Below are 24,652 nucleotides of genomic sequence, written 5' to 3' on the forward strand. Positions count from 1 at the left end.
ATAAATTAATCTCCTTAAGCCAAACAAAGAAAAATATATTGAGAAAAAAAACAAACAAACCAGCCGTTATTATAGCGCGGTGGAAAACGGAAAAGAAGACTCTTCTTCAAGTCTGAAAAGTCATAACGTGATCTAAGGGTACACATAGCACTATCGTTGAGATCCGGGAGAATTGGGTCTGATTGATATTATCACGTGTGATTATCCTTCGGTCAACTCTTTTGACTTCTATGGACTTCTCCATCATCACCACGGACTGACTGACCTGGTTCAAAGGATAAGTAATTTGGGTCTTCAATTCAGCATTTAATACCAAATCCATTCAAATTTTCCAGCCAAAAAAAGTCTTTGCAGACCGTGAAAGGTTTCTATTGGGTTTGTGCCTCCATTGATGGCAGTATAGATACTTGAGGCGCATCGGTATTTCACATGGTGTTCTTTTGTTGTCCATGAAAAAAAATCTGCCACAACATGTGAACGAATCGTATTAGGTGTTCTTTTGTGTTCATTTGGGAGTCTAACGTGGGGAATACAGTAGTTGTTTCGTGTTATATGAAATTTTCTTGTCTTGTTAGGTGTTAGTTAGATTGGGTACTATTTCTATTATAATTTTGTTGTGCCAGAATTATGCATTTTGCTTACTAGTGTTCAGACTAGAAAATCAACTTGGGCGGTAATGCAGTGTTGAACTTGAACATTGTTGATCGGTTCATTGCCTTGTCCCCTAGCTTGTACCTTATATAAGCTGACCCATCATTGATTTTGCTCTTTCGTATAAACCGGCATCTCAATATTAGTCATTTGGATGGGTTGTACTACTCTACTTTTGACTTTGTGGATTTTGTACTACAATGAATTATTCGTCGACTGCTTGCATTTGGCTTGATTGGCCAATCTTTCTAACCTAATTGAAATGCATTATATTAATCATAGCTCCTGTTAATTAACCAATTAATGCTACGAGAATAAGATGGGATAAGAATTATGTTTTCAAGTCGTCGCTGCCGTTATCATCATCGTCACTACTTAGTTCCCTACATCATAATAATATTATCCTGGACATTTTTAATTGGTCAAAAGTTTGGGAAAAAAGAATTTGGTCTCATAAACATTTGTAGCAAGATGCTTTTGATTACCTAAAGTTAAAGGTGAAACAACTTCTCCTTTTGTCATTAACAACAAAGTCTAATTTTAAGGTCTCTTAAAGTCGTACAACAAAACAAAATCCAGGTCTTATCTCCCCATGTATCTTTTCAAACGACAGCTTTCGATGGAGTGAGTTAGTAAACAATATAATCTTCCCACTTGCTAGTCTTTGATTGTAGCCGCTGAAGATCAAGCAAATTTCAAGGGTTTAGGATTCGGGGTATAGGTAGTTTCAAGATTTAGGATTCGGGGTATTTAGTTATGCAAGCAAGTAAAGAGGGCACATTTGATATTAGTTGAACATTTATGAAACGGAAAATGAGTTATTTGTCCAAATATTTTTAAAACATGGTTCAAATAGACGAGTAAAAATTAGTATGGGTGAAATGGACACTAAGAAAATAGTAAGGATGAAACTGGATTCATCCTGACTTAAACTTAAAAAATAGTAAGGATGAAACTGGATGCGTCCTGATGTAAATTAAAAATAAGAAAAAGTATTTGAAAATGGGTAAGATGACATTGTTTACATCCTGACTATTTTTACATTTTTGTCCATTTAAACAGTTTCAATATTTAAATGTCCTTTTCATCCAATAATTATTGATTTTGATCTTTTTAACTAATTTTGTGTTGTGTTTATGAAACTCTCCTGGTTTCAAACATATATACCATTTCAAGATATTAGAGCTCTATCAATAAGAGTTGATTATATAACTCGTAAATGAATAATTTTTCTTGGACTTCGGAGGGAACAGTACACTACACGAGCAGATAGCCACAAACATACATCTTCGATAAAGCCGATCTTCCGGTAACGATCAAAAAAAGAAAAATGTAATTTCTATTAAAGTTGATTATATACACCTCATGGTACCAAAACAACAAAGCTTTCCGGTAAAAAGTTTTTGGCTCCATGGTTGAGTGAGTTCCTGCACCGTGAGTTTGAGGACACATACAAATAACAGAAAACAAACATTCAAACATGTATCCAACATAACATTTTGTAAATTATTTGGGCATATTGCTCTATGGTAGAAGACAAAGTAAGACATAAAAACAAACCTTTTTTATTTTTTTTTGTTAAGTCACAATTTTTATTAATGAGAAGAAATCAAAAGATTATAGAGATGAATAAGCAAAAAGAAAGAAAGCTAAATTACAGAAAAGTTGCTAAATTGAAGAACAATAACTAACAAACTCTGTAGTAACGTCTGTCAGGCATTTCAATTTGTATTATGAATGCTGGTCTTCCTGCATGTTGCACCACTTCACCTATATTCAATCTGGCTCCTGTCTTAGATGACACATCAACAGAGAAGTTAATTTGTTTGTACAACTTTTTTTTTTTTGAAAAGGGCAAAATTTATATTAAGATCTTAAACAGTCATCAAAGAGATGACAGTAAAAGAAGAAAAGAACACAAAGAACAAAACGACATCAATTATTCTCAATTACAACATCTCAGTTACATATTAGGGTACTCAAAGAATAGCCCTCAAAAATATTTGTACCTAAATCCCAACTAAACGTAGTGCATTTAATTGAAATAATTAGTTGATCACAATTCCTTTTGCAATTCTTGTAAATCCTGCAATTTCGCTCTCTCCAGACAGTTCACCAGATTGCAAATGGAAGAATTCCCCACAATTTGTTAGCCATTTTCCTGTTCTTCTTTTTCGACCATTCCCAAATATTACTCTTGATAGAATTAGAAAAGACCCATTGAAAACCGTAGCTGTCGAGAAAGTAGTGCCATAATTTTTTTGTTTCAGACCAATGCAAGAAAAGGTGATTCTGAGTCTCATGCTCCATAATACATAAAAGACACACACTAGACTGAACTTATCCAACTCGAAGGAGAAAATCCAAAGTAGGGGCGCTATTATGAAAAAATGTCCAAACAAAGAATGACACCTTTAGTGGAATCATAGGGTTCCACACCTGTTTATGAGGGAAGAGTAACAATTTGCAACTGAAAAGTCAGTGCCAAAAGCCCATTTTCTTGTATCTTCATCCACAGAATTGACCACCAAATTAGTCACCTCACCAAGTACCTGTAATAAGCTAGCAACCTCCCCCAATTCATGTTCATTTAGGTTGAACCATAATATTGGGCATACCAAAATCTTCCAAGGCATACTGAATGAAGAAAAAAAAGGTTGTGAAATAGCAAAATCAGATAACCCCTTAACCCAAAAAATTTTTAATGGCAAATCTGCCCTTTACGTGTTAGTGTTAATAATCTTGATTAGTGATTAAAATAATTTTCAGAATTATAAGAGTTGTTAGATGAAAAATTTGAGGAAAAAAAATCAAAGTTTTGGTTTGGTTAAGAAGGAGAGAAAGAGAAGGAGAAAGTGAGAAAATTCTAATTCTTGATTCAATGGAGGATGAGGAGTGTCATATATCATCTAAAAAACCTAGGAAATACACATCAACTACACCAATGATTCCCAAATGGCTGATTTCTTAGATTATGAGAATGATTTTACACCCACTCAAACTCAAGCTCAAACTCAAACACAAACTCAAGATGATGATTTTTATGAGCCAAATCCTGATGATGAAGACATTGATGAGGAACCCAATGCTTCTAATACACATGGACACTTATATCCTATACTTAATCTCACTTCTATAGCTCTCAATTATCAAAAGTTAGGTTTTTTGAATCATGGTTCGGCGAAACTGGTTGAGGTTCGGCTCACATCTATGAGCCGAATCTACCATTGATGAACGGTTCGGCTTACTGAATCTGTGTACTGCATGCGCCGAACCTATAATTTCCAATTCCAACCCTTTTGCTAGACACTAGTTCGGCTTATATGAAAGTTTCATAGTAAGCCGAACAACATCCTGAATAGCCCGGAATAGAATCATTACTAATTCGGCTTACATATCCAAAATCGTATGTGCCGAACATAATTTTTTAATTTCTGGGTTGAAATATTGTTACTGGTTCGGCACATATGGAGAATATCGTATCAGCCGAAACCTCTTATGTTCAAGGTTCGACACATAATATGATTATCGTCTGAGCCGAACATGAATTTGTTAATTTTTGGGTTAAAATATTGTTCGTGGTTCGGCACATATTGAGGATATCGTATAAGCCGAAACCTGTAAATGTTTATAGTTCGGCACATAAGGTGATTATAGAATGCGCCGAACCTGAATGACAAATGATTCGACGCGTAACTAACATTAGAGGATAAGCCGAACTCTATAAATTAGGCGCATAACTGTTAAGCTATTCATTAAAACATGAAATTGAAGGTGTCCATAACCCAATCCCAGCACCATTAAAAACAAAGTTCAGGAACTAAAAGCAAAGGTGTTTGCAACACCATAAAAGTGTACTTAAAACTTAAAGAAAAAGTGTACCATAAAAGGGCATTTAACCACGACCCCTCTTCTTAGTTTCACGACCACCTCTTCTTCCACCTTGGTATTCATCTTCCGACGCATCATTACCGGGTTGGACGGTAGCACCACCTTGGCTTGTACCTTCACCAACTTGTCGAGACCTTTTAGTGGTAGGCCTTTGTTCGGGTTCCTCGGGTCCTTGTCCTTTTTTGATGATTGCATCCCACTTGTTGATGAGGTATTTTTGTTCTTCCACGGTCATTGGTGTTTTGCAACCAAGTTTGGCCTTCATTTTTTTCAACATCTCCCTACCCGCGGCAACCTATTTTTTCATTTGTCAACAACTTATAACCATGAGGTTGAAGACATTTTTACCATAACTAATATATGAAAATAGTATAAAGTGAAGTCATTCTTACCATCATCTTGAAATCCTTGACTACATCTTCGGAAGTAGACTTGTTGGTGATCTTGATTGGCCTCGCCTTCCCCTTATCAGCTATCTTTTGCCTTTTTTATTGATAATGAAGGGATGAGAAATTTGGTTATACCAATCCATATAGCCCGGATCCTCTTCACATGTATCATCAAGTAAAGGTGTTAACTTGGACGCATCTAATGTGTGATTGTATAAATTATTCCAAAACTCAACGGTGGGATCAGGATCATACTTTGGTTCCCAAGATGAAGTGGTGCTTTTAGTAGCTGCATTGGTCCTGACACAAGTATGAAAGTTATAAGACTAATTCGAACAACAAAGAGATTTGGAAAGCCAAAAACTTGTAAGAAAATAAGATGGCTCGGCTTACCCGAAATAACACATATGAGCCGAATCATGTCTTGAAATTTTTATTAGCTTACACAGAGAGTGGATCGGCTCATACCACAAAACAATTATAAGCCGATCCTATATATTCGGCTCACAACCGATACCGTCGAATAAGCCGAGTCTATGATTATGAACTCAAACATGTATTCGGCGCAACATGATATCATATAAATAAGCCGATCCTACACACTAGTAAAATTTATGAAATTTTAACAATGATATTCGGCGCAACCCTAATACTATCGAATAAGCCGAATCTAGACTTATGAATCGAAACCTTTATTCGGCGCAAAACTAATACAACCATACAAGCCGATCCTAAGCACATGCAAAAATTCTGAAATTCAAACAACAATTATTCGGCACAAAACTAATACTACCATACAAGCCGATCCTACGCACATGCAAAATTTCTGAAATTCACAAAACATATTCGGCACAAAACTAACACCATTGAATAAGCCGATCCTAAATATAAGTCTCTGTGTCACTAAGTTCGGCTCAAAACGGATTTCAGATATACGCCGAGCCGTTCATATGCACTTTCAGGGTTCAGTTTCAAGAACAGCTCGGCGCACATCTAAGATTTGTTTTGCGCCGAACCATACCCTGTAACCGCCGCAGAAACATGATTTTGACGAATTAAATCAATCAAACCAATCAAAAACATCAAATACGAGATGGGTTTGTAAAACTAACCTTCTTATTCTCATTTCCGGAGTTGGTTCTTCTTCAATCTCTTCTTCCAGTTGATTTTGTGGTTGATTTTGAGTTTCTTCTTCACTCTCTAAATCTTCTTCTTCTTCAATGGGTTGTTCAATCGCTCGATTAGAACGAGATACTGGCTTACGGCGAACCATTATATAGATGAGTTTAATCGTCGACTAAATTTTCACGAATCGACGATTAAATTTCGGCGATGATACGATGAAAAAAAAGGAGAAGGTGGGTTCGGATGTGGAGGATGAGGAGGAAGAAGAAGGGGTTGAAACTGATTTTAGGTTTATGATTATAGATTTTTGTATTAAGGTTAGAGATAGATTAGTAATTTATAGGATTTAAGGGCATATAGATAATTAAACCACCCATAGCGTACCCCTTATAAGGTCACCCAAGTTAGGACTAGTCCTTTGTATGCCTTGAAAGTTTTTGGTATGCCCAAAATCAGGGTTCTTTAGGTTTCTTCTGAAGTTAAAATTCCATGCTCCAGAATCAAAAGAAGCCCATATTCTCATAAGCTCAACTTTGTGCAGCAGGCTTCTCACGAAGTCACAGGCCTAATCATAGATGAACCTTGTTTAATTTCTTTCATGATCCGTACCCAACGCGAGACCAGCTATCCATTCACTCCAAGAAAGAACGACCATCTGCATACACAGGTGCTAGCTAGGACTCACATTAGAAACGATTGATCATGACTACATGCACATGCCTAATATTCTTCTTTAATCACAGTCACCTCAGGCTCAACATGTTCAGTTGGGTATGTCTTTCAAAGACCCTTTTTTTTTACTCGATGAAAGCAGATTTGTAGGTTTAAGAACTAACAACTCATTCAGTGGAAGAATTGGAAAGCTAATAATTCAATTATGGGATCATCTATTTCTTGGAAATGGATTCCAACAAATTCGATTTCAAATCCTAAAAATTCATGTTGAGGCAATTTAATTACTTTTATTTTTATCCCGAAATCCAATTTTATTGCAATACTGGACCAATGCAATGGAAATCTATTATTTTGGAGGGAATTTGATTCCTACGAATTAAAATTCTTAATTACATTTGAAATGACAAGGGTACCCAAGTACACCAAAATATTTTGGTATCAACTTATAAGTCTGATACCTTGAGTGACCGTCTATGGACAAAGTGGAGACAATACAACAACAAGGTAATTAGTTGATAATAGTTACAGTACACGACCGATATACTATAGGATCAATATCAAGTGACTTGGATTAACGTACAATGTTATTTACTTTATTATAACTAAACAATTATACCGCGGAAGAAAAGTAAATGAAACAACAAAATTTTGTTAACGAGGAAACCGCAAATGCAGAAAAACACCTGGACGTTCAGTATTGAATACTCTCGGAATTAAGCCTCCGTTTCCAACAAAGAGAGGCAAAAAATGAGTCCACTACCAACAAGGATGAGTGTGGTCTGGATTGTCTAGTTTTTACTTCATCCGCATCCAATCCAATATATGGAAAATTTTGACATCTGTATTCGACTCAACATCCAATGGATTTGATGTCGAGGATTCAGTGGATTTCTTTAATAATTAATACTCAAAATATACAAGACAAAATTTATAAATTTACTTAAGATCTCATTATTATTATCATGATTTTTAATATTAACTCAAATACACATAACTGGTACTAGTATTTCAACTAAACAACTGATACCAACATAGTGAACAACATAAACATACCGAAAAATAATAACAATTAATTAGCGGCTATGGATGTCAAACGGAATTTTAACTCCCTGCCCGCATCCCATTCATTAGTGTACGGACCGGACATCCATCCATAAAAAATGAATGCGTCAATTCATATCCGCGTATTAAATCCCAAATGCTTACCCTTAACAACCAGACGAGCAGTGAGCCCAAGCTTGAAAGTTAGAGGTGAGCATTTGGCTTGAAATCCGCGGATTCGATCCTGACCAACCGCATTTTGCGGATGGGTACCCAAACCGTTCACTAATGGACTGGATACAAATGCAATTTTTGAAACTCAACGGATTTTGGATTGGGTGCGGATGCAGTCTTAAAGATCCATTGAACATCAGCACCCATTAGATTAAAAATATTTATGGTACTTTTATAAAATATGAGGTTAGTTCAGTATTTTTAATAGTCCACCATATATCAAACTAATCTCCTCATCATTTTTTCCATCAAACATTTACGGCTTAAGATTGAGATGCAAATTCAAATCTTTTTTTCTTTTCTTTTTTTATCGATCTGATCATTGTATTCAAGTCATTTTTGTTAGTGTTTGTTTTTAAATTTAAATTTATAACTATAAAACAAATCTATTGGATTATCCGCATCCAATCCGTCCATTCGTGCATCCATAGAATGCAAATTCGTTGGATACAGATGCCAAATTTAAAATTCATAATGAATTGGATTAGATTAGATGAAAACCGGCCCATGCTCACCCCTAGGTCAAAATCTAGGTCGCGTTTAGTGTACAGGCCAAAGAACAATGGTAACCCTAGTTTGGCCGATAATAAGATAATGGCACTGTTGATGATCGAAATAAGGATAGAGGAAGATCATACACGTCTATTTTAAAGAAGAGTACCCATGTTATCTCTCAATTAATGTTGAAACATTGTCGCACCCCCCCTGTTCGTTCTTCTACAAGTTACATGGTTGTTACGATTCCGAGAGAAACACATATCAGAGCTAAAGAAGTTTGCAAATTCAGTTTGGTTTGACGTTTAGATTTCAAAACTGTAACTTTTGATAAGCTAAGAAGAAATTGTTGAATCAATGAAAGCTAACAGGTTCGGTCCAAATCATACCATGGATCAAAGGATATTTTGTTATTAAGTTGCAAAACGAAGTTGATAGAAAGCGCGTTAATTATGAAGGTTCATGGAAAGCAAAAGGAAAACAATCGAAGATGAAAGAATGGACTCCCATGTTCGATCCAAAGACAAGGAAAATCACGAGGGTTACGGTATGGTGCAGATTTCCTTATTTACCATTTGAATTTTGGGTTGAAGAATGCTTATTCAGGTTAGCTAGGTATATCGGCGAACCTGTTGCTGTTGATGCTAGGACTTTGAGGCATGAATATGGTTATTTTGCGGCTGTTTTGATTGACATTGATTTTCAAAATCAATCAAATATGAAATTGTTGTTGATGCTGAAGATAATGAAGAAGGGTATTACCGGAACTTTGAGATTCTAAATATGCCTAAGTTTTGTGATTATTGCAAATCTATTGGACATGAAGAGAGAGAATGTAGAGCTAGAAAGTACAATGAATTGAAGAAGAAATCCGAGGTTAAAATTGATCCTATCAATCAACAAGCTAATTTTAATGAGATGGCTGAGCTAAAGAATGAATGACGTAAGAAAAAGGTGGTGAAAAATCAACATGTTCAGCTACAACAAACTGAACAAGTTACAAAACCTATGGAGGTTGACCATGTAGTTAATCAGGGTAAGGAGAAGGGTATTGCTTTCACGGGAGTTCATACGTACATTCATAGCCCTGCTAGTAGTGCTGCTGCTAGTGCGTCAAAAACTAATAATCCTAATTCGCACAATGATGGTGCAACACCGCAGACTAAGTCTCTACGCAATGGCGCGATATTGCAACACAATGATAGTGCAACACCGCAGATTCAAAGTCCGCGCAATGATGATATTATTTTGGATTTTGATGGTAATTTTTTTACCGCGGTGCATGCCTCTTTTAGTCAAGTTATTAGGAAGTTAATTTGGCACAGTTGGGATTGGGTTTTATATCTGGTCCTTGGCTTGTGATTGGTGACTTTAACTGCATTTTGCGCTTGGATGAAAAGAAAGGAGGTATGGTACCTAAGGCTGTTTATATTAATGAATTTAGAAGTTGGATGTCTGATAATAGTTTGGTTGAAGCTGATGTTATTGGAAAAAGTATACTTGGTCTAACGGCCAGAGTGGCCATAATAGAATTGTTTCTAAACTTGATAGATCCATAGTGAATGATGCTTGGACATGGAAGTATGGAAATTATAGGTGCAAAGCTTTGTCAAGAATTGCATCGGATCATTCTCCTCTTTTTGGTTTTGCTTTTGATAATCCAAGACCAACTAGAGCTCCTTTTAGAATTCAGAAGATGTGGCTTTCTCATCCTGGTTTTATGGAATTGGTGAGAAACAATCGGAAGTTCCGTCTTAATGGTGCTCCTCCTTTTGTTTTTGCTAGCAAATTAAAGAGATTGAAGGAGGTTTGGAGTTATGGAATAGAACTGTTTTTGGAGATGTGCAATTTAGACTAAAACAAGCTGAACTTAAGTTAGAAGCTGGGAATGATCTTCTTGATTATGGTCCATCGGATGAGTTGCAGTTCACCAAGGTCGAGGATGCTAAGAAAGCTGTTGAGGAAGTGAGAACTGAATTGGCATTTATGCTTAAGATGAGATCTAGAACTACTTGGTTGGAAGATAGTGAGCACAATACTAGATTTTTTCACAACAACATCCGAAAGAGAAGGAGTCAAAATACAATCTCTGAACTGAAGATTTCCATTAACTCTACTTTGTTTTTACAGGATGAAATTAATGACTACATTTTCAATTATTACAAAGATTACAAAGACAAGTTTAATGGTGGAGACGTTGATATTGATCCTAAATTGTTTGACATTGAACATGATAGTATTTCTGCTGAGGAAAGTGCTCTTATGGATGTTATACCAACTTTGGAAGAGATTAAATAAGTTGTTTTTTTATTTGGGATCTGATTCAACGCCTGGACCTGATGGTTTCTCAGGTATTGTTTTATATGCAACGTTGGGATGTTATTGCTGGATATTTGTTTAAAGCCATTACAAACTGTGCGGAGATGCAGAAAATTCCAAATGACATTAATTCAAGTTTTATTATGCTCATTCCTTAGAACAATGCATCTGATGCTATCAAGGACTATAGGCCTATTGGTTTGAGTAATTTTTTATTCAAAATCATTACAAAATTCTTGGCAACAAGATTGGGTTCGGTGCTTAACAAGTTGATTTCCGAAGAACAAGTTGCTTTTATAAATGGAAGAACCATTCACGAAATATAGCTTTGGCGTCTGAACTGATCAATGAAATTGGTGTGAGTAGGAAACATGGAAATATTGGCTTAAAACTGGATATATCCCGAGCTGAGTTTAACTCGCTTACATATTTCTCGAAATATGTGTTCGTAAGCTTTCTCTTTAACCAAGTTCATCTTATATTCTTGACAAAAGTCAAAAGATAATCATGTGAAAATCGCCTGATAACATCTTACATGATTTGTGTGAGATGGTCATTTGATGTAGACTCAGAATGTTTCGTATTGATCATTCGATTACTTGAAAATTTCTTTGAAGCTAATAGTTTGTGTGAGACAGTTATTGTCGTCTTCTAAGAATGTTTCAATGATTGAAATGGGAGTTTAGAAAAATTGACCGTGATTGGATATAGAACAGTATGCGTACTTGTATGCTAACTTTTGCAAGTTATTCAAAGTCCGGGAACCATAGTATGCATACCCGTATGCGTACTGGTTGGTTTAATGAAAGTACGAGAACTTAGTATGCATACCCGTATGCGTATTGGCGTAAAGTTCATGTCCGGAAATTCAACTGAGTTTGGAGGTATGCGTACCCGTTCTCATACTGGCGAACCCAAACTAAGTCCGGCCACTTAGGTATGCGTACCCGTTTGTATACTTGAGTAAGCTATGTTCTAAAATCGGTTTGTTCACGAACTAATACATTTATATATTAAGGAATGCAATATTTTGCAAACCATGGCTATAATGTTCATGAGTTGATTCGAGTGAATCAAAATCGATTTTGCTTCAATTGCGTCTTGTATACTTCTATGAGAATATAAATAATTGAACAACTCTAGAACTAGTTTCATTTGAGTCATTTGAACTAGTTATGGTTAAGATGAATAAGTTTGATATGAAAGTGTTCATATGGATAACTTCGGTTAACTATTGTTCAACCAACAAGGTGTACACGTTTAGGTACGGTTACTCATATCTAAATGAAGTCACTTTTCATTTGTGTGTAACAAGCTAAGTTCGATCTAACGGTTGAAGGATATTAGCTTGAGTCTAATCAGATTTTCATCTAACGATGGATATTGAACGCTTTGTTACCAAGGTAACATTGATTGCAAACCCTTATTTGAAGACTATATAAGGGAGAATTCTAGCAACTGGGAAACCTAATCCCCACACCTCCTGTGTGATACTAGTTGCGACTAGAGTCGATTCTCCTTTAACCTTAGGTTTTTTCCAAAACCCTGTAGGTTAACGACTTGAAGACTTCATTGGGATTGTGAAGCCAGACCCAACTATTTTCTCTGTAGTTGTGTGTTCTTATCTCACCGTATTCTATCGTATTGAGTACTATCTTCTCTAAGATTTGCTCGAGATTTAATCTCCAATAGGCAAGATAAAAAGTAGTCACAAACATCTTCGTCTCATCGTTTGTGATTCCACAATATCTTGTTTCGCTACCGTACGATTAAGATTATTATGAATTGACTGATATTACTAGGTTGTTCTTCGAGAATATAAGTCCGGTGTATCAATTGGTTCCTGTTCACCTTGATTCATCAAAAGACGGAACAAAACTTGTGGGTATTTCTGTGGGAGACAGACTTATCTATTTAATAGACTTTTCTGTGTGAGACAGATTTGAAAAAGTGGGGGTACAATAACCACACCCAACAATTCGATTAGCAATCTGTATGGACAAACTCCAATATACTTTCTAGAGAATCAACTAGACAGCAATCTAGATAAAAGTATATCAAAGAGTTTATATCTCAATCTCTCAGCTCTGCGAATCGGAGTCAAAATCGGCGATTGAATCGGCGACAACTCAGTTTCGTGTTTCTTCAAAATTCTCGAGAAAAACAACATTTAATTCTTACTTCAGGTGTTTACGAATAAATTTTAATGATTGGTGGTACAATTATGGTACTACAGATCATTAGATGGTAGTTTTTTCGATTGATTTAAACACTAAATCATTAGAAAATGGATTTGTAATTAGATCCAACTTAAAAATTTATACCGGAATTTAGAGGAAAATTTGAAGATGAATTCTACATCGAAAGATGATGATCTGTCTGTATTCATCCTTGATGACACGATAGACGATTCTGTGAATGAATGGAGATTCAGTCTGATCGGGAGATTGGATTTGGTCAAATTGAAGATGGAAACAGTTGAAACATCCTTGAGGAAGCAGTGGGATGTTAAAGGTATTCTTCAACTTATCCCTTTAGGCAAAGGTTTCTTTATAATAAAATTAGATAATGAAGAAGATAGAAAAATGATTTGGAAAGGTCATTGGATTGTTGAATCTCAGGACTTGAAATTAAGAGTTTGGGAACCAAACTTTAATCCAGATAATCAAAAAATTACTTCAGCTTTTATTTGGGTAATGTCTCCTGGTCTTAGTATTGAATATTGGAAGGAGGATATCATATTAAAGATGGGAAACAAAGTTGGAAGAGCTATAAGAGTGGATGAAACAACATTGAAAAGTGGGTTTTATGCAAGTGTAGTGGATATGACAAATCCAATTCCAATCAAAATCAGTCTAGAATCAAAGTATGAAAAATTCGAGCAAGCAATTCAAATACCTAAACTACCAAAGTTTTGTATTCATTGTTCAGTTATTGGACACCATGTTGCAGAATGCATGAGTAAAAGGAAAGAACAACAACAAGAAACAATGATTGAATTACCACCTAAAAAAGTATGGAGAAAGAAAATTAAAAATGTGGAGATTCCTACTTCAGTTGGTTTTGATATTTGTAATTCCCCTTCCAAAAAAGATTAAGAGACTCCAAAATCTGTTTTTCTGTTGGAGGAAATTTTTAATGAGGAAGAAAATGTAGAAGCCTTTCATCCAGAACATAGGGGTGAATCTTCTAACTCAGAGAGCTTTCATATATTACAAGATAAGACTGAGGAACTGCAAGAACTCCTTAAATCTCAAAATTCAACTTTACCAGTTAAACAAATTCTTGAAGTAAGTTCTAATACTCCTTCTATTAACAATGTTATTCAAGTTACTCAACCTGTTATTACTACATCAAAGCATAGAGTTACTCAAGGTACTAAGGAAGATGGGTTGAAAGAAGGAAATAAATTGAAGATTAAACCGGTGAGAAATGTTACTACCAGAAATCAGGCAGCTCAAAAAAATGAAGTTTCAGCTGGAAATTCTAGAAATTCAGGAAGGAGGGGTCCTTTATCTCCTCAACATCCTTCTAAATGAGAGTAATGTACTGGAATATCATAGGTATAAGAATACTTCAAGCCTCTGATAAATTAAGAAGTTTAGTAAATACTTTTAGTCCTACTTTAATTTGGATTTCTGAACCAAAAATAAGAGTAAAATCTGACTCTTGTTCAAAATTAATATTTCCTAATATGAATAAGAAGATAATTCACAATTCTTCTGCAACAAGAAAAGGAAATATTTGGTTATTTTGGAGTATTTCAATTAAGGAACCAGTGGTGATTTCTAATACAAAACAAGCTATAACAGTGGATGTGGGAGGACATCTTGTTACTGATGTTCATGGTGATATCTTAACTATTCATATAAGAGTTTTATGGGAAGAGTTATTTGTCATAGCTACATTCAATAAGCCTTGGATGATAATTGGAGACTTTAATGCAGTTTTATCTATGGAGGAAAAGGGGAGGAAGAAATCCTTTAACTACTTCAATGTTAGAGTTTAATAACTGCATTCAAAACTGTGAAATGATATAAGCTCCAAAAAAAGGTTTAGAATTTTCATGGTGCAATAACAGATCAGGGAAGAAGAGAATAGTATGTAATCTGGATAGAGCTTTTTATAATGCACAATAGTTAAATTCTTATCCTAGTTGGGGTTATAAAGTGGGAACAAGAGGCACTTCAGATCATAGTCCTCTTTTTGGAACAAATGCTACAATTCCAAAACCAGCAAATGTCCCATTTAGAGCTTTAAAAGTATGGATGTCTCATGAAGATTTTAAAAAAGTCATTGAAGAAGCATGGAAAACAGAAATGAGATGTAATTCTGGCTTTATCTTCTTAACTAAACTTAAACATATCAAAGTAATATTGAAAAAGTGGAATTGCGATGTCTTTGGTGATGTGAATCAAAAATTGAAGAAAGTTGATGAAGAAGTCTTGAAACATTCTCTTATATCAGATCAGTCTCCTCATAATACTACTCTTCTAAATAACTTAGTTACTTCTAGAGGAGTTCAAGAAATTTTAACTCAACAGAAGCAAGAGATAGAAAGACCGAAAGCTAGAGTGAAGTGGCTTAAATTTGGTGCTGCCAACACAAAATTCTTCCATGTAAATATGAAAATAAGGCAAATGCACAATGCAATTGTGGAGATGGAAAAGGATGATGGTGAACTGGTATTAACTCAACAAGCTATTGCTGATATTTTGGTGAATTACTTTGATACTAAATTTAAATGCAAAGAAGTGCAAATATCTGATGAAGTTTTTGAAGCAGTTCCAAAAATAATTCAGAATGAAGACAATCAAAAACTTGAATCTCTTCCTTCTGCAACTGAAATAAAACAAGCAGTTTTTGATCTGGATCCAAATAGCTTTCCTGGTCCTGATGGATTTGGTGGTTGGTTCTAAAGAATGACTTGGGAAATTCTAAGTGAAGACTTCATAAAGGCTATACAATATTGTTGGGAAAAAGAATTTATTCTAGCAGGTATAAATTCTAACTTTATTATGCTTATACCAAAGATTAAAAATGCAAGAAAACCAAACCAATATAGGCCAATTGGTCTAATGAATTTCAGCTTCAAGATTATTACAAAGATTATTACATATAGATTAAGTCATATGGTTCACAAGATTGTCTCTCCACAACAAGGAGATTTTATTAAAGGAAGAAGTATACAAGATCAAATAGTATTAGCTTCTGAGATGATTAATGAGCTAGAGATTAAGAGAAGAGGAGGCAATGTAGGTTTAAAACTTGATATTTCGCAGGCCTATGATTCTCTAAGATGGGAATTTCTTTTTCAAGCTCTACAAAATTTTGGCTTTTCAGAAAAATTCACAAGATGGATCAATATTCTTCTAAAGTCAGCTAAGATTTCAATTCTAGTAAATGCAAGTCCAGTGGGTTATTTTAATGTAAGCAGAGGATTAAGGCAGGGATACCCTCTTTCTCCCATCCTTTTTGTAATAACTGAAGATGTTTTAAGCAGAAGATTAACTTCACTAGTGATGCATGGTAAACTGAAACCTATGATTTAAAGAAATGGAATGCACCCGACATATATAATGTTTGCAGATGACATATTCCTCTTTTGTAATAGTGAAAAGAGAAATTTACAGAGATTATTGCAAATTCTTGAAGAGTATCAAAAGGCATCAGATCAAGAAATAAGTCTGACCAAGAGCAAGTTTTTTGTAGGGGTACTAACAATGCAAGAAAAAATCAGTTGGCAGAAGTTAGTGGTATGCATTTATCAAAATTCCCAGATAAGTACTTGGTTGTTATGTTAAATCCAGGTATTATTAGATCAAAACATGTTTGGGGGGTTGTAGAAATGTTACAAGAACAATTAGCAGGTTGGAAGGGGAAACTGCTTTCTTTCCAAGAAAGACTGATACTAGTCAAATTTGTCATGTGTAGCATTCCCATCTTTAATATGTCAGTATACAAGTGGCCAAGAAAAGTTCTCAAGGAAAGTGAGAAAATTATAAGAAACTTTCTCTGTTCTGGAGATCCATCAGTTAAGAAGACAGTCACATTGAAATGGGAGAAAACTTGTGCTCCTCTAGCTGAAGATGGTCTGGGTATAAAACAGTTAGAAGATATAAATAAATCAATGTTGATGAAACTCTGCTGGAAAATACAAACTGGAGAAGAAGAGTGGACCAAATTCTTTAAAGGAAAATTCCAAGATAAGAAGGGAAAGTGGATTGATTATTATAAGAAATCCTCAATATGGCCAGGGATTAAATGGGTATCTGCAGAGATAGCTGAGCATACTAGATGGTTGGTTGGTGATGGGACTGAAATTTCAGTATGGGATGATGTGTGGATAAATGAAAAATCTTTAAAGGATACTTTCCGTGAAAATAATATTATGGTACAAACCCAGGACATGAAGGTAGCAGACCTGATAAAAGATGGAGAATGGCAAATTCCATCAAAAAATTTCCAATTTTTTGCAGCTACTGACTTACCAGTTATTGATCAAAAATGTGACAGGAGGATATGGAGTGCAACTTCATCTGGTAATTTCTCTGTAGCTTCTGCTTATAATTGTATAAGGAAAAAATTTCAACATGTCAATTGGGCAAACACAGTCTGACACAAGAACATCCAAATGTCTCCAGTAATGTATGGAAGATTCTGAGGGGAGTGGTTCCAACAGATGAAACAATGAAGAAGAAGAAATTTCAGATTGCATCAAGGTGCCCTTTCTGCAACAAAGAAGAGGAAAATCTAGAACATATTCTCTGGTTCTGTGACTTTATGCACTTACTTGGAGCTGGCTTGGAGGTATTTTTCAGTTCACAAATCCTAGATCTTTTAATGATATTCTCAAGTTTTCAAAACACAAGAGTCCCATAGTAAAAGAATTGTGGAGAGTATCTGCTCTTACAACTTTAAGAAAAATTGTGTTCTTGAGAAACATAATCATTTATGAAAATGAACAACCAAATGTAAATGCACTTAAACAGAAGGTTATGCAGTTCACAAAAGAATCTGAGGTTAGAATGAAAAGAAGCATGTGGAATTCTCCTTATGATCTACAGATTCTGAAGATCATTTGATTTGAAGTGTAGAAGTGTGAGGTCACCAAGAATTAGAGAAATCTACTTCTTCCTTCCAAATCCTTCTTTTATTTTGATATGTTGTGATGGTGCTTCTAGAGGCAATCCAGGGGATGTTGGATTTGGTTTTATATGCAGACAAGGCACTGGAGAATACATTTATGCAATGTCAGGAGGTTTGGGTCTGGCTACAAATTTTATGGCAGAAGTATTTGCAGTTCTATGTGCAGAGGAATGGGCAATCAGCAAAAACTTTACTAAAGTTTGTTTCCAGTCTGACTCACAGGCAGCAATAACAGCTTTTCAATCTGGAGAGATTCCTTGGTGGGCTTGTACAAGATGGAACAAAATAAAAAGCACACTACAATAATGGTACTTCACTCATAGCTACAGGGAGACAAATTTCTCAGCGGATTCAATGGCAAAAAGGGGAGCAGGAATGGCCAAGGGAGAAAAAAGAAGTTACATTTCAAAACCATATTTTATCAAAACTATGGAAATTCCAGAAAAGCCCTACTACAGATTTGACTAACGTTTTGTTATAGCTTTGCTTTACTTTCAGTTTATCATAAGCCCATATGAATTAATGGGCTTGGTTTTTGTAATTTGTGACATAATTTTTGGTTTAATAAAATTTGTTATTACCTAGCAAAAAAAAAAATATATCTCAATCTCTCGATTTGATCTTTAATCAAACAAATAGAAATCTGCGAGTCTTTATCAAAGAGAGATAACTTGGATGGTACCAAAGACCAATATCCAAGTGTCAATCAATTTAAATCAACAACCAAAATGTCGTATATTCTAATTGATTGAACAACGCACAACCTGTATTATTTCAAATATATAAACAAATATAATGCGGAATAGAAATAACACAGACACCAGAATTTTGTTAACGAGGAAACCGCAAATGCAGAAAAATCCCGGGACCTAGTCCAGATTGAACACACACTGTATTAAGCCGCTACAGACACTAGCCTACTCCAAACTAACTTCGGTCTGGACTGTAATTGAACCCCAATCAATCTCACACTGATCCAAGTACAATTATGCTCCTACACCTCTGATCCCATCAGGATACCGCACACTTGATTCCCTTAGCTGATCTCACCCACAACTAAGAGTTGTTACGACCCAAAGTCGAAGACTTTAATAAACATATCTGTATCACACAGAAAAGTCTACGATAATAGATAAATTCGTCTCCCACGAATATACCTACGAGTTTTGTTCCGTCTTTCGATAAATCAAGGTGAACAGGAACCAATCAATAATACCAGACTTATATTCCCGAAGAACAGCTTAGTATTATCAATCACCTCACAATAATCTTAATCGACACAACGAAAAAAGATATTGCGGAATCACAAACGATGAGACGAAGTTTGTTTGTGATTACTTTTCTATCTTTCCTATCAGAGATATAAAATATCGAGCCAATTATTACAATCGTACTCGTAACGATAGAAGATGCAAGATCAGATCACACAACTACAAGAAAAGTAGTATCGGTCTGGCTTCACAATCCCAATGAAGTCTTTAAGTCGTTAACCTGGTTTAGAAGAAGAAACCAAAGGTTAAAGGAGAATCGACCCTAGATTAGCACAACTAGTATCACACAGAATGTGTGGGGATTAGGTTTCCCAGTTACTAGAGTTCTCCCTTATATACACTTTCAAATCATGGTTTGCAATCAATGTTAGCTTAGTAACAAAGCATTCAATATTCACCGTTAAATGAAAACCTGATTAGATTCAAGCTAATATTTCTCAACTGTTAGATCGAAAACTTAGCTTGTCACACACAAATGAAATGTCCAATTTTGGGTTTATGAACCGTACCCAAACATTAACATTTGTTGGTTCAACAAGTCAACCAAATGGTTAGCCATATGATTACTCTTATATCAACCTTATTCTTCTTCACCATAACTAGTTCAAATGACTCAAATGAACTAGTTAGAGAGTTGTTCAATTGCAAGGAAATCTACACAAGACACAATTGAAGCAAAATCAGTTTGATTCACTCGAATCGGTTCATGAACTATATAGCCATGGTTTGCAAAATCATTCCTTAGTTTATTCAAACATTAGTTCAAGAACAACCGAATTTAGATATAACCTGCTCAAGTTCGCGGACTTAAGATCATGGAAGGAGTACACAAACTCCAGCATAAAATCTCAGGCCGAGAAGTTCCGCAAGTTCGCGGACTTGGCTCACGCCACTTTCGTTTCTCTTGATCAACAAAGTTCGCAAACTTTGGTTCAAGGAATAAGGACTTATACATATATGTGTTTCCACAACAATGATTATATCCTACCAATGGTTATGTAATCTAGACTCTCATTTCAATCATTGAAACATTCTCAGAGAACGTTATATAGCCGTTATTCACAAACCATTTTTCGTCAGAGCAATTTTTAAAGTGATTAAAACATAACATGACTTTCGTCACTTGGTAAAGATGAATTCGGCTAAAGCGAAATCTTACCAACACACATTTCGAGAAATAAATAGGCGAGATAAACTCGGCTCGAAATAGCAAATGTGTATAATGAAAGTCTATATATATCAAAAAGACTTTTGTCTCAAGAGTAGGAGATAGAGTAAATAGACTTTTGAGTGACAGATAAGTTCAAGTCTCCACATACCTTTTAGTCGATGAAGATCCACCAGTTCCTTGAGTAGTCCTTCGTCTTGTATGATGATTGCCATGGAGTCTTGAGCTCAACTACACTTTATATCCTAATCCAAGACCTTAGCTCTAATAGGCTAGTAATCAAGACTTATAGTTTTGATCACTAATATTGACAAACATGCTTGAGATAGCAACGCATGCGAGTTCGACCGAGCAATGCTCCCCCATTGTCAATTTTAGTGGCAAAACTATTAATACATATGGAATACAAAAAAAATAAATAAATTAACTTTTGTAGCTCCTATTCCACATGCCTAATCTTCAACATTACTCGAAATCTTCGTCACTTCCAAGTACTCCAATGATCCCAAAGGTTGTAAATTTAGCATCATCGTTGTTGAAAATCAGTAGCTATAACAACAAGAAAACAATAGTTCTCAATCATTGTTATACAGTGTCATAGTATCATTACACAGTGTCAAAGTTCAATTGTATCAAAACTTCAACAACAATAATATCGTGATATGTATCACTCCCCCTTAGTCAATACTCCATCTCACATGGAAACCACTCCCCCTTACATAATGATCCGAAAACCATATGTATTTGTAGTGTGAACTACATATTAATTCTCCCCCTTTTTGTCAATAAAATTAGCAAAGGTACAAGAACGGGATCCTAATGAAATTTTCGAAAGAGACATTTCATGACCAAAAGAAAGAACACACATCATCTTATTTAGATGCAATCATAAAGCCGAAGCTAAATGCATTAGTCAAGGAGTTTAAAGATACAAGATAACCCCTATAATATTCCACAGCTGCACTCCCCACAAAGATTTGACAACTAAGCGCAAGTTCAAAAAGAACTTTCCCCCATAAAATGTCATTCCCAAGGGATCAACAAGAGCGACCTTAATTTCGAAAGAGAAAAGAAGGATTTCTTTGGACATAACAAATCACATACAAGTATGAATTTGAATCCAAAATATTAAATTAACCACAAGAAGTTCATGATTAATTTAACTGAAAATGCTCAACACAAGTAAACTTATGGAGACTTGAGAGCGCTCAATTAGATTAATCACAAGTAAACCCATAATTAATCTAATCGAAATACACAACCAAATTAACCACAAAAGTAATCAATTTAATTGGTCATACTCACATAAGAGAGTCTATGGAGCAATGACTAAGTTAAACAATCAACTCAGTCATGAACGCTCAAACATAAGAAGACTTATGGAGTCATCACTAAATAACCAAACAAGATGATTAATTTAGTTCAAAATGCTCAACATAAAGTACCTTACGGAACAACAACAAGGCTAATCATAAAAATAATCAACTTGGTTGTTTCGTGCTCAACATAAGACACATTACGGAGCCACACAGTAATACATAAAATATGGATCAGGAAAGATCAATTACTGCGGAATATACAAGGATTCATTCTATTTCCCATCACTATTTACATAACGACATTTTATAGACATAATCCTTGCAAACAAAAGATTTTAACCTATCTTCCATCAATAATTGACAATATAGGCTTAACTTTTGTATTTGTCAAAAGTCCATTCATTCTTTCATCAATACATGCATATCAATTCATGAACGACTTTACTTTTGACAAGATATGGGACAATCAATTTCACGGACGCAAACGCACATATCCCATAACAATATTGCAATATATAAAACCATAAAGATTAATACTGCAAAAATCATCTTTCAAACAATTTAGAACTTAAAATAAATCTAAAAACATGAAGATGAAAAATGTTGGACATAGCTATGTGAAATCACAATAAAGGCTATTCCAACCTCTAGTTATTCTTCTAAACAAAACAAGAACAATAGAAGATTTACTAGATAAACAAACTCCTATAGAAAACATGATCTGAAAAACAATAGATCTGGTTAGCAACCAGAGATTGAACATAGACGAGCTCATCAGATGCTTTCTTCAGTTCGTTTTTCAAAAACTCAAGATTCCTTGTTGCAATTCCGATTTGTTCACGTACAACTTCAAAATCTTGAAGAAGATTTCCTACCCTTTGTGATGATATTTGAACTGGTAGTTTGTTTTCATGATCAATGGCATCAAGGCATGTTATGAAAATAGGATTCTCATGAAACTCGATAGTCTTCCCTTTCTTGATTTCATCATCTTCGTTTCCTCCATTCATTGTGCACACCAACTTGGTAAAACCCTTTGACCTTTCAGAACAGTGTAACACGGGATGACACCCAAGTATATAAATAGGTTCCATGAAAACCCTAGGAAACTTGTACACGTTCGTGTGGGTCAGGAGTTCGTGCACTGGTGGTCATGGCCTTAAGATGTGACCAAAATAAGAATGGAGTTCGAAGGTCATGACAAATAGTTGAGAACCAACTATTTAGAGGAAGTATATGCACACACAAAAAAAATCTCAAGGACAAAATATCATGATCATCTACAAGAGAGAAACTGGAGCGAAGCTCAACAGAATTTAAAGATAAAAAAAAAGAACAAGAAGAGAAAAAAATACAACCTTGACATCACTTCTCAAGACACACTTCTTGATAACAAAGAGAATCCTTCTTTAATTAAAAGATGGATGCTGTATTGGGCAGTTATGATGTATTAGGATGAGCATTTTGCTCATCAATTTTGACTTCTTTCTTTTATCCTTCAGAAGGATTTAGACAAATCACATGACATATTTGAAGGAGTTTTATTAAGAGAGGAACTATGAGTACCCGAGTCAATCGCTTTCCATGAATTTTTGATGCCCCGTTTGAGTCTGTTTATGCTTACCTTTAGTTCTGAGACTCAATTATTGATATGTAAGCAATCTGGAGTTGAATTCTTGGAATTGCGGCCTTCTCCAGGGAGAGACAAGAAACTTGACTTTTCTCTCTTTCTCCTATGTCTTTTCCTCTTTTCAGAGTTATTTAAGAAGTCAGTTACTCTTCGACCATTCTTCCTTCTACCATTTTTTGTTTCAAAAACACAATTAAGAAAATACTTATCATAGTAGTTTTCTTGATTGTCGAAAGTGCCTTTTACTCCAATAATGTGAGAGACCGGTTTGATAACTTCTTTAGACATCCATGCAAGCATGTTGTGAAGTTTTTCATTCCTTAAACGAAATCGACATCTTCGCTCAAAATGTCCTTTCTTTCCGCAGAAATAGTAGTTAAAGTATTTATTCTTAACCATTCTCGTGTGAGTATATTTTTAAGAAGTAGACTCCTTGTTTTTAGGTGCATTACCAGCTGCGAAAGTTTTTTCACATGAAGAATTATCAATAGCCTTAACAAAGTTGATTTTACCAGTTTTTGGAGCGTCTATTCCTTTATAGCCCAGACCACGTGTATCACATTGTTCTTTACATGCTCCAATCATGGAAGACAATTTTGTAGAGATAGAATTGAATCTTCTCAGACTCTTTTCTATTGATTTCACTTTATCAAGAGCAGCTGCAAGGTCAGTCTCCAAGGATTTTTTTTTTTGGCAAGAAGACTAAGTTCTTTGTCATCAAAACATTTTTGTTGAGATTCATATCTTGCTTCAGATTCTGCAAGTTTCTCTTCCAACAAGAAGTATTTTTGATAAAGATTATCACATTCAAGTGACTTCATACGTAGGTTTTCCTCAGAATCCATGAGGATCTATTCGTTAGAACGATTCGGAAAATAAACACCTGCGTAACATCTTCTCAACTTCTTGTTTTATCGACAGAGGGGAGTCAGAAGAGGTGAGACATGAGAATTTGTAATTTTCTTCATATTCCACGAATCCATAAACTTAACATACTCTGAGACTTCCTCATCAACATCTCTATCAATAACTAAGTCACCTTCATCAGAAAGTTCATCCAACTGTTCTTCTAGGAGAGTTTCCCAATCAACAGTTTTTTACATCAAGAGAATGTTTAGATATTGACTTAGATGTGACAGTTCTCTCAGGTGAATCCAAGCTTTTAGAAACATCTGGTAATTTCTGAACTGGTACGTTATTAGAGATAGATTCATCTATAATCATATCGCTACAAACACATACTTGTAAGGTCTTGAACGTGTTTGTCTGCTCTGATACCAATTGAAAAAGTGGGG

At 35.1% G+C, this 24,652-nt stretch overlaps 2 protein-coding genes across 2 annotated transcripts; both read left to right on the forward strand.

Annotated features, from left to right (window-relative positions):
* The first annotated feature begins 13,168 nt into the window (after positions 1 to 13,168).
* Positions 13,169 to 14,359, forward strand: LOC113332786. Its single transcript, XM_026579298.1, has 2 exons — positions 13,169 to 13,834; positions 13,949 to 14,359. The coding sequence occupies exons 1-2, from the start codon at positions 13,169 to 13,171 to the stop codon at positions 14,357 to 14,359; spliced, it is 1,077 nt and encodes a 358-aa protein (XP_026435083.1).
* A 155-nt stretch (positions 14,360 to 14,514) lies between these two features.
* Positions 14,515 to 15,739, forward strand: LOC113332787. The gene is made up of 2 exons (XM_026579299.1): positions 14,515 to 14,817; positions 14,960 to 15,739. The coding sequence occupies exons 1-2, from the start codon at positions 14,515 to 14,517 to the stop codon at positions 15,737 to 15,739; spliced, it is 1,083 nt and encodes a 360-aa protein (XP_026435084.1).
* The last annotated feature ends 8,913 nt before the right edge of the window (positions 15,740 to 24,652 follow it).

This window comes from Papaver somniferum, unplaced genomic scaffold (assembly GCF_003573695.1).
Source record: "Papaver somniferum cultivar HN1 unplaced genomic scaffold, ASM357369v1 unplaced-scaffold_132, whole genome shotgun sequence".
NCBI lineage: Eukaryota > Viridiplantae > Streptophyta > Magnoliopsida > Ranunculales > Papaveraceae > Papaver > Papaver somniferum.

Coding starts and splice junctions, on each gene's coding strand:
- LOC113332786 (XM_026579298.1), top strand. CDS start 13,169: ATGAATTCTACATCGAAAGATGATGATCTGTCTGTATTCATCCTTGAT. Junction 13,835..13,948: donor TTGAATTACCACCTAAAAAA/GTATGGAGAAAG, acceptor TTTCTGTTGGAG/GAAATTTTTAATGAGGAAGA.
- LOC113332787 (XM_026579299.1), top strand. CDS start 14,515: ATGAATAAGAAGATAATTCACAATTCTTCTGCAACAAGAAAAGGAAAT. Junction 14,818..14,959: donor AATCCTTTAACTACTTCAAT/GTTAGAGTTTAA, acceptor AATGCACAATAG/TTAAATTCTTATCCTAGTTG.